This window comes from Thermobia domestica, chromosome 11, assembly GCF_964235325.1.
Source record: "Thermobia domestica chromosome 11, izTheDome1.hap1.1, whole genome shotgun sequence".
Classification (NCBI taxonomy): Eukaryota; Metazoa; Arthropoda; class Insecta; order Zygentoma; family Lepismatidae; genus Thermobia; species Thermobia domestica.
This window is the reverse complement of record NC_137464.1, coordinates 67,607,388-67,622,917: the sequence shown is the minus strand read 5'-3', so window position 1 is coordinate 67,622,917 and position 15,530 is coordinate 67,607,388. Positions and strand designations below refer to the sequence as shown.

The following is a 15,530-nucleotide window of genomic DNA, read 5'->3' as shown; positions in this document are numbered from 1 at the left end:
ACATAAAAGAAAAACGCATGAGATTTGAATTTTACCTACCTTATTTAATTTACCAGAATAAATCCTTAGAAAAGTTATAGGACCTCTGTGCTCATCATGAATGACTTTAAATGCTCTTGCACATAAATTGTCCCCAAAGCAGGAGAAAAGCTGATCTTGCTGTTCCAGAGGGGAAGGCAAATAGGATATCACAGCATCCATCAACGGTTGAACACCGGTATTACGATACGAACTCCCACACAAGACTGGAACGCCTTTCTGCAATAACGTCGAGGAATCAGTTGAAACTATACTTACATGTATAATCACACATGAAAAACATATATATATATATATATATATATATATATATATATATATATATATACATATTTACGAGGGTATTTCCAAAAGTTTCTGGCCTGAAAATGAAATATCGTGCCACTAGATACAAGCCATTCACGGCATATAGTGCCACCTATGGAAGAAATAGTGAATTACTTTCAGCTGTCTACATCTGACAGTTCGTTGGAAACTGTAATTTGAGTCAGTCTTAATGACAGTAAAATCGAAACAATATTGTTCAAACAGCTATTTGCGATGGTGCCTATTTTTATACCTTTGAAAAGCTTTATTTATATATATATATATATATATATATAACGACATGATTACACAAAAAAATCTGGACCTGGATGCGAATTCTTGACAGTTCAGCGTCCAATTTAATATGTAATCAGTGTCGTATTATGAGAATACCAGTAAATTATCCAGTTCGTGCGTGGCATCATTTTGGTGCTTCCAACTCGTTCTTAATCATATACACACAAACTGCAATTGTACAGTGAGCAGCAAATGTACGTACTCATGCCATACATATTCTTATGTCAATGACTAAAATAAATTGATAAAATAGAGTAAAGCTTTTGATAACGTACAGAAAACGATCTCTCTGAACAAAGTAAATTGTACTGTTTACTTTTCGTAATGTTCTGTGTCTAGAGTTTTTCAAACGTATTTTCTTTTTAATGCCAGTACTACCTTTTACTAGCCAGAATGTTTGACATACTACTCAATTCTTGTTCCCTTCTAAAACAAATTTATTTTATTTTTGTTTTGAGCATATGTTAACATCAGTATACTTTTATTTTTAAAATTAAATTAATGTTTATTAATTTAGTTTTAATTTGTAATTTTAGTGTTAATTAAAATTTCCTTAATTTTATATTGGTAATACTATAAGATGAACAAAGAATATCTTATAGTAACACATCTACAGAAGATATTATAATTTGTATAATCTTCACCTTATTACATTGTAATCATATTATTCATTGTATTCATCTATACTTATAATAGAGAAACATGTCCATCTATATGTAACACTAATTCTACTTAATATATAATGAAACTAATGGGTGCCGCAACCAACGCTACCTGTCTGCCTGACGCCAATAGATGTCGCTAGCGTGTAAGCAATTTGCAAATTTAAAGTTGCTGTGAAAAATTAATTCCAACTTAAAAACTGTATTGTTTCAATGTACTTATTTTAAAATATTACAACAGCCACATAATCATATTAAGATCTGGGGCCCGTTCCACCATTTAACTTTGCAACTTTTCATTTTTCACTTTACACTTTGCAGTAAGCTTTCTGTTCCACGAAAGTTTAATTCTGCAAAGTGAAAAGTGAAAAGTTACGAAGACTTTGCAGAATTTTTGAGGTTCTGTTCTACCATATTATTGAAATTGAAAAGCGAAATGTTGCAAAGTTTTGCCGTTTTCTGCAAGGTGAAATTTGACTTTGCATAAAAGGTGTAGTTGTCTTTTAGTGGTAAAAAATGATTCGGTTTGAACGGTTGTACGAGAGTCACTACGAAAGTTTTGAGATGTGAAATAACTTACATACTTAAAATCAATTTAACACTTACATTTTCTCAAAGTATTCACCATTGCACTGTACACACTTTTGCATCACCGAAAACTACTTTTGGAAGCAGTATTGCCAGGCTTTTTCTTTAAGTGTTGAAAGTTCATTCTCGTAAGCCACTACAGCTTCTTCAGGGCTGCAAAATCTCTTCCCACGCATGCGATCTTTGATCCTGGGGAACAGAAAAAATCACACGGGGCCAGGTCAGGGCTATACGGCGGATGAGTCATAAGTTTGACCTACGTAGATTCTAAAAACTGAATTGTGATGTTGACCGTGTATGCGGACGAGTTGTCATGATGAAGCAGGATCCCACGCAATCCAGTTCTTGGATGCCGTTCCCGAAACTTCTGGAACACTTTTGTTAGGCAAACAGTGGTGTACCACTGATCAGTAACAGTCCTTTGTTCTTCAAGTGGAACAGTTGCAACATGGCCAGATTTGGAGAAGAAAGTTGCGACCATCTTCTTCCGCCACACTTCGCGGTCGATTCACTTTCGTGGGTGGATTTTCATCTAGAAAGATCCAAACTGTAGACTGGCGTTTATTTTCAGGGTCAAATTGATAGATCCAAGTCTCATCACCAGTAACAATGTCAGAGACGCGTCGAGAATTGCCTCCATCAAATCTTGCAAGCATTTCTTCACACCATTCCACACGCATGCGCTTCTGCTGTTCAGTCAAAGTGTGAGGCACCCAACGAGATGAAACCTTCCTGAGCCGAAGATGATCATGAAGAATTTTTGTTACTGCTGACGATCCAATGTTCACTGTAGATTCAATGTCCTTGAAAGTTGTTCGAGGATTTTCTCGAATCATTTGTTCCACAGCGGCAATGTTTTCATCTGACACAGCTGTTGCCGGACGTCCAGCTCTCTCTTCTTTTTTAAGCGATGTCCGGCCTCTTCTGAATTCACCAAACCACCGAAAAATTGTAGCACGGGAAGGAGCAAGGTCCCCAAATGCCCCCTGCAAACAGTCAAGGCTTTGTGTCTCGTTCAAACCACTTTTGAAATCGTAACGGATCATTGCCCGAAAATGTTTCCTTTCGAGCTCCATTCTAGACAGCCGAATACTGCTCACATTAACAAACAAGTGAAGGCGATACGGCCACGCCGATAAGCGGGGCGAATTGAAACTTGCTTCGCTTCTCCGCTCTGGATACCACTAGCGAACGCAATTGTTGGAATTCAAATACCGCGCCACAACAATGCGTATCTCAAAACTTTCGTAGTGACCCTCGTATTCGTCTAGTGATGAAAGTATTGATGAGGATATGCCGCACAAAACGTATAAAGATAGATTTAACTTTTGTGGTATGAACTTGTTCCAATTTAAAGAATGTTTTCGTTTAACAAGTAAGCAAGTGGAATTTGTTTTGCAATACATTGGATCGGCTTTAGATAAAGGGACGATGAAAAGTATAGCACTTACACCGCGACAGCAAGTCCTTCTCTGTCTTCACTGGCTTGGTAATGGTGCCCAAATGCATGGTGTAGGACAAATGCATAATGTGGGAAAAGCTACTGTTAGTAGAATTGTAAATAGCGTAGTGAATACCATTATTGACATTATGTTCTCAAATATTGTGAAGTGGCCACAGGATAAAGGGGATATAGCTAGGGAGTTTCTTAGAAGTGGTGGGTTTCCATCAGTTTGTGGCTGCGTGGATGGAACTCTAATTAATATAGACGCTCCTCCTCAGCGTGAAGAAACATATGTGGACAGGCACGGGAAGCACTCAATAAATGTTACGATGATATGTGGTCCAAATTTTGTGTTTTATAGTGCAAGTGCTAATTGGCCAGGGAGTGTGCACGATTCCCGAGTGCTGCGTTACTCTGCGATAAGTCGTCTTTTTGAAGAAGGTTGGAGGCCATTTTCCGGAGCGGTGTTACTTGGCGATAGTGCATATGGATTGAAAGAATGGCTTATTCCTCCCTTGCACAGAAATCCAGACGATGTGATTGAACAGCGTTTTAACAGGGCCCATAAAAGAACACGGCGGATCATTGAGAATAGTTATGGGATTTTGAAGGAACGGTTCCCTTGTCTAAATCATTTGAGAATGACACCACAAAAGGCTGCCAAAGTGGTTCTAGCGTGTGCAACATTTCATAATATTGCTTGTACCATTGGAAGAGAAGATATATTGATTGAAGACAACGTGCAAGAGAATGACGATGAAATTGCCGAGGTCGAGGAGGAGGACTTGCCCCAACAAGCAGCAATTGATCGTTTGAATAGCCTACTGCGCTATTTTTCCTGAACTGTGACTACAAAAAATGCTTCATTTTAAGCTAGGTTTGGTTTCAGAAGAAAGGAGAACTTTTTGCTTATTAGGTTTTTTTTTAAGATAGTTTTGAGACAAACCTGGCGGTTCTGTGATGAAGCTGAAATTTGGTAAACACGTTGGTATATCATTAAAAATTTTGTAACAATTATAAATAGTTATTAAACACGAAGTATTTATGCTGTAATTATATTTTTGTTTCATTTTAATGTTTATTTTACTGGTACATAATTGACGCTCAGGTAGTTTCGGGTTAAGTATGGAATCTGGGAGTCCTAATTTGCATTGTTTACAAGGAATGAAGTGTTTGACATCTTATTTTTAAGAAAACGCAATAAAGGTTAATGTAGTTAATAAAAGCACGTTAGAATGAGGTTCTAGAAGAATCTCTGTAAGCATATTTCGTTATAAAGGGGCTTTCGCTGTGGTGAGTTATTGGGTATTAAAAATTCGATAAAAGCAGGAAATTTAATTTCAATAATATCAACAAAAGTGTTTGGCAGCAATTGGATTGTTTAAGGATGAAAGACGCAAACCTACACTGCCATAATTTTGTTACTCTCAGTTTCAGTAAGTAAACATACAAAGCTATTCCTAAATGAAACTGGAGAAATATAATTGGGATATGCAGTGGGAAATTTTCCAGTCAACATACTGGAGTATATACAAGATGTGAATAAGTACCCTACAATACAAATCCAGGACAATTAAAAAAAAAAACTGCAATAGCCAAGATGTGAATGCAGATTAATAAGTTTCTTTACATCACAACTGAATACTATTTTTTACAACCTCGTTTGACTTTCAGTAATTCTGGATTGATGTTGCGGAACAAATTTACTACAATGAAAATATATATGTAGAGCAAGCGTAATAATTCTTTATAGGCATTTAAGTAGAAACTAAAATGCGAACGATGCAAAGAAAGCTGGCATCACATCCACTTCTTCCTCATTTACATATATTAGTAAAATGTTGTTTAGATTGTTAAAATGCGAATCTATTTAAACCAGGAACACCAGTGTTTTGTTTTTTTTTTAAAAAAAAAACTGGTTTAAACCATAAAAACCAGTTTTTTTTTTTTTTTTTTTTTTTTTTTTTTTTTTTTTTTTTGCCAACTCTGTTCACACCTGGCAACAGGATATCACTTTTTTTCTTAATAGCTTTTAGTACCTAACATGTGTGGGAATAGGAGGGAGATTGGATACATCTTTGAAGTATTTTCCCCGTAACAGTGTACCTGAATGCGATATTATCCATCACAAAGTCTTTTTGTCTTGAACCAATAAGGAGCAATTGTGCAAAGTTTCTTCTACTTCCGGCAACTTGAGTGGTACCATAAGAAAAGCCATATTTTCAAAATAGTGACCCGTAGAGATGACAAGTCATTTTTTTACAGGCATGGTACTTTCTTTGACTTTTACTGGTAAAAACGCAAAATATGGTGGCCAAAATTGAAGGGGTGTAACAATTCATGACTGTGATCTGGAAGGCGAAGTGGCCAAAATTAACTATTAAATTTTAATGGATATTAAGATCCAAGCATAAAACTAAGAGATATGCTTGTAAATAACAACGGTATTTCATCTCCTGTGTACCTTAGAGAATCTTATCCACATATCAGTGGTATTATTCTAACTTTTGAACAGCCAATTCTCATTTAAATAAATTTGAATTTCCATTATTTTTACCCAAGCTGCACCTAAACTGGAAATTACGTATTTTGTAACTGTTTTTTCAGCACCTTATTGGCGTGCCAGCTGGACATATCTTCTGCATAATCTCTTCTATTTGAACTTTTTATTCTACGTTCTGAAGAAGCTCTAGTAGCGAAAACTTGAAAATATATACATGTCCAAGTGTATGTAAATGAATCTTAAAAAAGACCGATCCATAGAAACAGAAGCTTACGAAAAGCTATCAAAAAAAGTTTTTTTTTTTTCCTTCTGTGCCTATAGTTACACAAAACTGATAATACAATATCTAATTGATGTGTATTTTTTAGTATGTCTATTACAATATTATTACCAGTTGTGTAATTATAAGCAAAAAAAAAAAAAAAAAAAAGTTTCGTTGCTTCTCTAAAGGTCCTGTTTCTGCGGATCGCCCTTTCTAGAAAATCCGGTTCAATTATATTACGCCCTCGTTTGTGGGAAAGCAGCATGACCATTAGCTGGACCAGCAATGTTTGCCTATTCCTACTGGTAACATTTGGAAATGGTATGCACGGTTTGAGTCTGTTACAAAAATCTATTACGGCTATGCCAAGCTCGTACAACCTAACTATTACTCATCATCATCAAAATAACAACAATAACAAATTCTGAAAGTTGTTTTTAATAGCACCCTTAACTACATTCCAGTTGAAATTTCCGGTATGTTAAATTCTATAGAACAATAAGTACTTTGTTCAGCAAGATCTTTCGTAAATTCAGAGGGTGGTATACTCAGTTCCTTCTCCTGTCTAAAGGCTTTTAATTTTTGATTATAAGTTTCCAGTCTGAGAAGTTCACACTTTAAACGTTCCTTTTCTGACACAGAACTTTCTGTTATTCTAACAAAACTTCTGTTCCTTTTTAACACGTTCTTGCGAGTAGCCGAACGCGGAACGCTGGGTTCCGCTTCAGAGACAAGGGATTCGCTCTGAACGTTTTCCCCAGTGTCGGCGTTAGCCGTTGCTTCAATTTCCAGCAGACTTTGAGGTTCAGTTGGCTGAAGTTCCGCATACGATTCGGGTACCCCAGACCATCGATTAGTTCATTCTCTTTTTCCAAGATGTGGAAGATATATTCATCCATAGGATCTAATTTGGCACCTCCTCCCCCTTGCTGGCCAGTTGTCCTTGCGTTGTCCCGTTTTGCCTGAAAAAGAGGTTATGAAACATTCAATACACTGCAAAACAATTTAATACAAAATGTTGATGAATTTGAGAGGAAGACTTGCTAGTGTCCAAACTTATAAAGAGGAAATAAAAATGAATACTAATACGAGAAAAAGGAATACTAATACATCCAACCAAGGGGTTAACTATTCGTTTCACAACCTTAGGCATTTAAAAATCTCAATTTTAATATTTTTTTATTTGAAATTCGATTAACAGTTCTATAAAAACATCTCTTTATGTGCACTAGACAACAATATTCTACATTCACTTTTTTTTTTTAATCCTAGAGTGTTGAATGCCGTGGTGATAGCCATTTTTGTAGTTTTATCTCAACTCGTTTAGCCTCCTACAGCTGAAATTTTACAAGTGCCATATTGATTATTAGGTCGGTAAAATTTTCTATTTTACAAATAGTTATAAATAGTTTATTACAAATATCTTCAAACATGCACGCAATAGGTGGCGCCATCTTTTAAAGGATACGATAATCATGCCCGCCCTGTTGATTAATGTTCTAACTAACTAACTAACTAACTCTATGGCCTATGGAACCCGGAGGTTCAGTGCCGCGTTCACAAAGGCTCTCCACTGACTTCTATCCTTAGCTAATTGGATCCAGTTTCTACTTTGTATTCCTATTTCTGCGAGATCCATCTTAATATTATCCTCCCATCTGTGCCTAGGTCTTCCTAATGGTCGTTTTCCTATGGGTCTACCAGTCAAGACTTTGAAAACGTTTCTACTTTCTTCCATTCTAGCTACATGACCTGCCTACCTAAGCCTCCTAGACTTGACCCTAACAATGTTGGGTAAACCGTATAAACTATGTAGTTCCTCGTTATGAAGCTTCCGCCATTCCCCATTCTCGTTCCTCTTGGGTCCGAATATTCTTCTCAGGATCCTGTTCTCAAATACTTTCAGTCTATGTTCTTCCCTCAGAGTAAGCGACCATGTTTCGCAACCATACAGAACAACAGGCATGATTATCGTTTTATATATTTTAAGCTTCAAATTCCTCGACAGAATTCGCGACGACAAGAGATTTTGAACCGAATAGTAACACGAATTCCCTGCTTTTAGTCGACATTTAATTTCTTCGTGAATATGATTTTCGTCTGTTAATATTGATCCTAAATATTTGAAAGTATCCACTTTATCAAAAGTAATGTTTTACTTTTTAAAAAAAGAGGTAAGTAAATTTTGACTTAACAGGGTTCCTGTATGAAAGAGAAAAGCCTCATCAATTGATTTGGGAAACTAGATTATATCAGTACCTATACGTCAAATAACCCCCTTTCATTTTAATACCATTAAAAATGTTGGTTTTCGAGATAACGAATATGAATATCAAGCGGCTTCAGCTTGATCTAGTTTTGAACTCAATTTGTGAGCGTGAAATTGAGTAAGGTCTACGGGAAATAAACATCTCTGTTGTTCTAGAATAAAACTTTTATTTATCTCACCAAAAAAAAAAAAAAAGGTTCAGTTCTATACATAGTATAACTAATGCAGAAGTCTTATATCTGCTCCTACATACAGGATAGGCTAGCAGTTAGAAATGCCTATTAGAGATTAAATTTGAACGTTAGAATGGCAAGATTGAGTATAGCTACTTAAAATATACAGGAATACACATTGTTTGAAACTTGGATCTAACACCTGACAATGAATTATTTAGAAAGGGTCAAGTTCCGAAGTTGGTAGGCGAAACGGTTGATACGAAAATCTAACTGAACCTAGCCTTACCTATCTTAATCTAACCTTACCTAACTGAACGTTTTACCTTATTCAATCTAAGATTTTCAATTTTTTTTAACTTTTTAAGTATATATTTTTCGTGCGAAACAAGGCAACCCACCAACATCGGAATAAATGCCTTTAGCAACGTAAATAATAGCGGGTTGTAATCACAATATTACAACTTAGTCAGCTTCAAGATAATTTTAGAAATTAGTTAGCTTCAGGATAAAATTAGTGCTTGTACTCTAATTAGGCATAGAAATAGAATACTTCAATCTCGTCGTCGTGAGAAAATGTTTACTTAAAATAAATAAATATCTCTAATTTCGCCAGACTAATTTCTGGCTTCTTCAGACGCACACTCTAATTCATCATAAAGCTAATTCATTATTACTAAAGCAAAGAACCCAAGTTCCATCTGATCTAAACTATATTGAGAAGTTCTGCTCAAAGTAAAGACTTGCCATGAAAATAGAACACCAATAATATAAAGGTACAGATAACTGGCCCACTTTACATCTAGCCCCAAATAAAATTGTTTTGAAATACAAAGCCAAAGTCAAAAAGATTTGGGTCATCGTTTTTCATGAAATTTACCTAGAAAATACAGATACCTACATAGAACCCACGCTTGTTAGAATTTTGTGCTGAAATAAATAGGGGTTGAGTTAGGATCCATGAAAATTTTAGAGTCACGTTACTCTAAATCACGTAGTCCTCGAGCCCCTTTTTAAAGTACAAGAGCCAAAACTATTTTTTGACATTAGAAAAATGTACGATTAAAAAGGATTACAAGTTTATTTTCTTTCTCAGAGTTTAAAAACAACGGTGTTCCTGTTCTCGGTATGCTGTGTCCAATGGCATCAAATAGAACTAATATTCGACACATTATATGTAACTTTGGAGCACTAGTTATAATGTACGCTAACCAAACTTTACCCTAAAGTCCAATGTGGTGGACCAGTTACGGGTACCTTTATAAAATTATTTTATCTGTATTAAAACTATAGATACTTACCAGAGCACGACTTTTCCACAGTCCAAACAAATTGTCCCTGGCGTATGTCCAATCTCTATTCTCCCCTCCAAGTTGAAGAGATTTGGCCTTCTCCAAAATCTCTTTCCAGGCTTCCTGTTTCATTTGCTTGATCAATTTGTTGTCTTTAAATGACCCAAAAAGGACACTTCTTTTTTCTCTTACAAGATGTAACAATGCTAGTTTTTTCTCGAGAAGTTCTTTTTTCCCCATTATTTTTGTTTGAATCTGCTAATTTCACAAATCCAACTAACACGTACAAGAGCTTACTAAGAACAACAACTAAAAGTGTGCTCTCGCTTTCCAGCATTCAATTGCAAAGACTTTGCAATTTTGGACTTCCGGTTCATCAAATTGCAAAGTATTCACAGAAAAATGGTGAAACGCGAAAACTTTGCACTTTGCAATTTTTGCAAAGTGCAAAGTGAAAAGTGAAAAGTTGCAAAGTTAAATGGTGGAACGGGCTCCAGGACATTAGGCCTAATATTTGCATATTTCTACAGTAATATATTGTGATGACTTAACTGCACTCTTTTAATTTTAATTATTTGAAAACGGATAATAATGATACTGGACATGAACATGTTTTGCTCTTTATTATTAGGACAAGTAAATAATTAGATCTTTTAATTAAGCACGATCTTAATCTAGAATGTACAGAGGGACAAAAGCTTTAACACAACTACTAGTGTGCATAATCTATATTGTTGTTTGAGATTCCGAGCTATACTTTGTGATATGAAATTCACTTGATTTTTATTTTTCTATCCTTTTGGGACTAATGTTCAATCTAAGAGTACCACAAGAGGAGCTCGAAGATACTTTGTGGTCTCCGAACCACAGTTTGAGAAACACTGCTCTGTATTGAACATTATTTTACTCAAATATTCTATTCATTAAAATTCATAAAAAGTGTATATTTGTTTTGAAATTCTGGTGAAAAAAACATATATATATATATATATATATATATATATATATATATATATATATATATATATATATATATATATATATATATATATATATATATATATGTGTGTGTGTGTGTGACTACATACTTTTACTGGCGACTATATCTCAAATACAGGCTTTAGCGAATATATCATAGATGGTGCATTCACTATCACACATATGATGAATTTTAGAGCCAGAGTAGCTTCTAGAATATATAATGTTTTGTGTTAATAATCTTAAGACATTTGGTCACAATAATTGAGGCGCGCGGCCGTGCAACGGGAAAAGCGCCATCGAGCAAGTTTTGCAGGAAAGACAATTTAAAAGACTCATGAATCTGCACGTGTCTCTTTGCTGCACTTAACTATCTGGCGGTTTCTCGAGGAAACAGACCCTGAGTCCCGATAGTGGAAGCCTAAATCTTGATGTTCCACTCGAAATCCGAGCTTGACTTAAGCTGACTTTTGTCCTGTTGTTCGTCCGCACGCCTCAATTATTGATGCAGTAAAATAAACAATTACCATAGGAACATCGTCGATTTAGTTGCTGCAGAGAGTACCTGTTCTATCGTTGCTCGTCTTAAACTCAATTCCAAGTTTTCCGCCGGAATTTTATCAAGACTTTCCTCTTGAATTATTTGCTCTGCTACGACATCATCAGCATCAGCCAACTGCTCTACAAGAGTTCGCCTCGCTGCAACACAGTCCTCGAACAATCTACCATCATCCTCACTTAAAATACTTCTTTTAAACTGTTTTCCTTCATGCTGGTCCCACACAAGTTTCTCTAAACGAATAATATCCACAACACCACTTAGTCGGTTACTATCTTTTATCGGTAATTGAACGAGAAACGGAATTGCGTCCAATTTTGATCTTATACTGTCCAAACATAACTTTATATTTGCATCGTTTCTGTCCATTTTGTTTATGTAGATAAGACGAGGAATACTGTAATCACTGGCCTGTCGCCATACAGTTAAAGTTTGAGCCTCTACACCTGAAAAGGGAAACGAAAGTGGTTTATAGAATGACTTACGTTCCTTACATTTATGGGTCTAGTAGGGAGACATTCATATACATATGCAAACTAACGATGTCCCATTCAAAGGTAGCACCTATAATAGTCATTTACTGTTGTACATATTTTAATGATAGAACGTCCAAGCATTTGTCCTTCCGGTAAGACGATATTGTACCTGTTTTAGTACGCTAGAAGCATCGTGCCAGCAGGATGGAAGTATGATTATATGTTACGATTATAATATTCTATTGTGTTATATTCTGTTATAAAATGACTCTTAGTTTTTTTTTTTTTTTTTTTTTTTTTAATGTATTTATTAGTTACAATACAGTAACACTACCAGTAGAAGAGTTAAAAAAAAATAAGTAACATCACATTACATTTTCAAAATATACTAGTACCAATGTCTCTGCAACGGATATATATTACATTTAAGTACAAATAATAACATATACTGCAATTATTTATAAAGTAAATATGATATAAAGTATACTCACTCACTGTTCAACAACAGACTTGACATCAAAGCTAATAACGAAGGAACAATGACATGAAATTGTACCTAAAGGTTATGTATGTCTACTATATCGAAGTTCAATTACATCCTGCTAGCAGTACGAGAAACTATACATTTTCACAATTTCTGTGCGTGCTGTCTGTAAGACGCTATGTCCTTCCACTAGGACGCTTGGACGTTCTATCATTAAGGTTTCCGGGAGGTCAGTGAATCAGTTAAATGGTCAGGAACTCACACTCGGTGATTGCCAACAGGACAGAGGCACAGGATAATACCCAACGCGAGATCCAAGCGATGACACTAGAGGTTCTGCAGCCATGCTTATAAACATGGAAGTCAGGTTCAGTTGTGTTTAGACGCGCACGGAGGATATATATCCCAGCATCATCTGTGACAACCTCATTTTATTTGATTTCTTATATATATACTACTATCACACGTAAATGTTTTGTTTTACATCCTCTTGTACCTTTTAGAATTTATTTTAAACTAGCATTTTCCGGGGTTACTTTAAGTAGCAGACCCTTTATAACACAAACAAGCACAAGTAAATACCTATTGTTATTATTTTCATTACCAACACTACATCAGACGGGACTTAAAATTTAGAATGGAATCTGTACCACAATATCATCAAGGTAGAACTAGGTATTATCATTATTATTATCGGCCTTTGGCCCCGTGGTTGCTCATTTCTTTTAAGTTTTTTTTTTTTTTTTTTTTTTTTTTTTTTTTTTTTTTTTTTTTTTTGCCAATTATCATCAATGAGCAACTATCCCTTCTACGAGGTGGGGCTGGAAACACCGTGAGCAGTAAGTCGAGGTGCATTAATATCTCGCAGCAGGGCTCTATGGTGGCTAAGCAGGGACCTTTCCATCTTCTCTGTTCCTAAGCTTCACAATAATAGGTTGGGTCGTGAGGTCTTCAGTGATTTTAGATCCTCTGGCAGGTCGAGAAGCTGATTTCTTTTTTTTTTTTAATTTGTGAACAGATTCCTTTTTGGCCGTTTGGAGTCTTTTGTACGTCTGTGTGTGCGTTCATTGTTTTTATTTTTTTTTTCTCTTTTCCTTTCATTTAGTGTTGTTATGTTTATATTAAATGGCACCTCTAGCAGATGATTGTCCACAATGTAATCAATGTATATATGGAAAGCAGAAAACTGTTAAATGTAATACTTGTCAGAGAAAATATGACTCAGCTTGTTTTGAACAAATTAGTAAAAAGGAACATATCCAATTAAGTGAATTTAAATGTAGTGCTCGTGTTCAAAAAGATGATTTTTTTGTTTGTGGTAGTTCAACTAGTGGTAGGCAAATACGTATCTCTGAAAATGAAAAGAGACAAGATGACCAGTTATCTTGTTGTAAGGGTTCTTCTATGGACTTTGAAATGATAACAAAATTACTTGAATTTAGTGTAAACAAGATCAAGAGTGAACTTTTACATGAACTCTTTGAACTTAAAAATGAACTTGTAAGTTTGAGGAAAGAAAACTCTTTGTTGAGAGGTTTGTTGATTGGAGAACAAGTGTACACCCGTAAGATCTCAACTTCTAACCAGGACTTTGAACAAGAATTTACACCGATTCCTAATATCAATGATCAAAATCATTTCCCACATCTAACGGATAATAGTGAAACTGGAAAAGATGAGCAAATATCCTCTAAATCAACACCTTCACTCTGGTCTCAAGTACTATCCAAAAATAATAAACCATTTCAAGCTCTGAGAGCTAACAAATTGCCGATTTCAAATTCTCGGAGAGAACCAAGGAAACTCACCGTTGGCTGTGGCTCAGGTAATTCAAACCTGGTATCTAAATCAAGAAAGAAAAAAAAAATGTTTGTAACAAGACTTAACCCGTTAGTTACTAGTGAAGAAGTTGAAGGAATTGTTAAGGAACTCAATGTGAAAGAAGTGGTTTGTACCAGACTGAAGACTAAATATAATTCTTACTCTTCCTTTCATATAGAGGTGAATGAATCATATTTTTCCCGAATAAACGATCCTAAAAGTGTGGCCTACATGTATTCTCATAGGTCCTTTCTATGGTAGATTGCGGAATTATGGCGAAGTTACTAATCATAATTCTCCTACTAAGCATGATGAACCTAAACCTTAAAATTTGGTATCAAAATGTTCGTGGACTTAGAACTAAAAGTAGTGATTTTTTCTCTTCAATTTCTGACTGTGAATATGATATAATCGCAGTAACAGAAACATGGTTATCCGATATTCATAGAGACTATGATTATTTCCCAGACACCTATACATGTTTTAGAGCCGACAGACTATATAGTGAAGAGTCATGTCAAAAAGGTGGTGGATCTTTGATAGCAATAAGGAAAAACTTCATGGTGAATCGCAGGCCTGATCTTGAACTTATAAGTGAATGTGTGTGGATTGAACTAAAATGTAATACTGGAAAGAATCTCTTAATATCGTGTGTTTATTTTCAACCAACTTTTTCCCCTGTGAATTATGAAAATTATTTGAACCATATTTCTAGTAGGTTGAATCCTTTGGAAAATGATATACTGATTCTTGGAGATTTCAATATATCCAAAGTTGATTCGTTAAATAATGAACAGCTTCCAGGAATACATTATTACTCCAAATTGAAGTTTCAGCAATTGTCTGTTTTTTTGGAAAATACTAACCTGTGTGTTGAACCTTCAGTTCCTGCTCTATCCTGATACTTTTCATTATCCGATTAAAATCATTGTGTTTTTACCTAAAGGTTGCAAAATAAATAAGTTTTCTGGCCGTTTTCAATTTGTTAGAGGTGATTATTATGCATTATATCAACAACTGGCTAATATAGATTGGTATAATATCTTGTTAAAACCAGATATAAATGAAGCTGTTGTCGATTTTAAAAAAGCAATTGTATTAGCTATGGAAACAAATATTCCGAAATCTAGGCCAAGAATATCTAAATATCCTTGTTGGTACTCCATAAAATCTGTTTCTTTATTAAAAGCAAAGAATTTAGCACACAAAAAGTATAAAATTACACTAAAGCATGAAGACTATTTATTATTTGCTAATTACCGCAAGGCTTTTAAGACTCAATTAAAAGATGACAAACGTATTCACTATATTAAAATGGAAAATCAATTAAAAAGCAATCCTGAGAAATTTTGGAGATATGTATCTAAGGGTAAAAAC

General features: G+C 35.0%; 2 protein-coding genes across 3 annotated transcripts in view; both read right to left on the bottom strand.

The window, feature by feature from the left end:
- mRRF2 (mitochondrial ribosome recycling factor 2) overlaps window positions 1-15,530 on the bottom strand; it is a 95,849-nt gene that overhangs the window by 60,218 nt on the left and 20,101 nt on the right. For both annotated transcript variants that reach the window (XM_081730541.1, XM_081730542.1), the window contains exons 5-6: window positions 11,379-11,818; window positions 40-258 (exon numbers count right to left, since the gene is read on the bottom strand). In XM_081730541.1, coding sequence (XP_081586667.1) covers window positions 40-258; window positions 11,379-11,818 — 659 coding nt within the window. The remainder of the gene's footprint in view (window positions 1-39; window positions 259-11,378; window positions 11,819-15,530) is intronic.
- On the bottom strand, window positions 6,339-10,817 carry LOC145664143 (uncharacterized). Its single transcript, XM_081730543.1, has 2 exons — window positions 9,845-10,817; window positions 6,339-7,063 (listed from the first exon to the last, which is right to left on the bottom strand). Exons 1-2 carry the CDS (start codon window positions 10,073-10,075, stop codon window positions 6,779-6,781), a joined length of 516 nt encoding a protein of 171 aa, XP_081586669.1. The 5' UTR covers window positions 10,076-10,817; the 3' UTR covers window positions 6,339-6,778.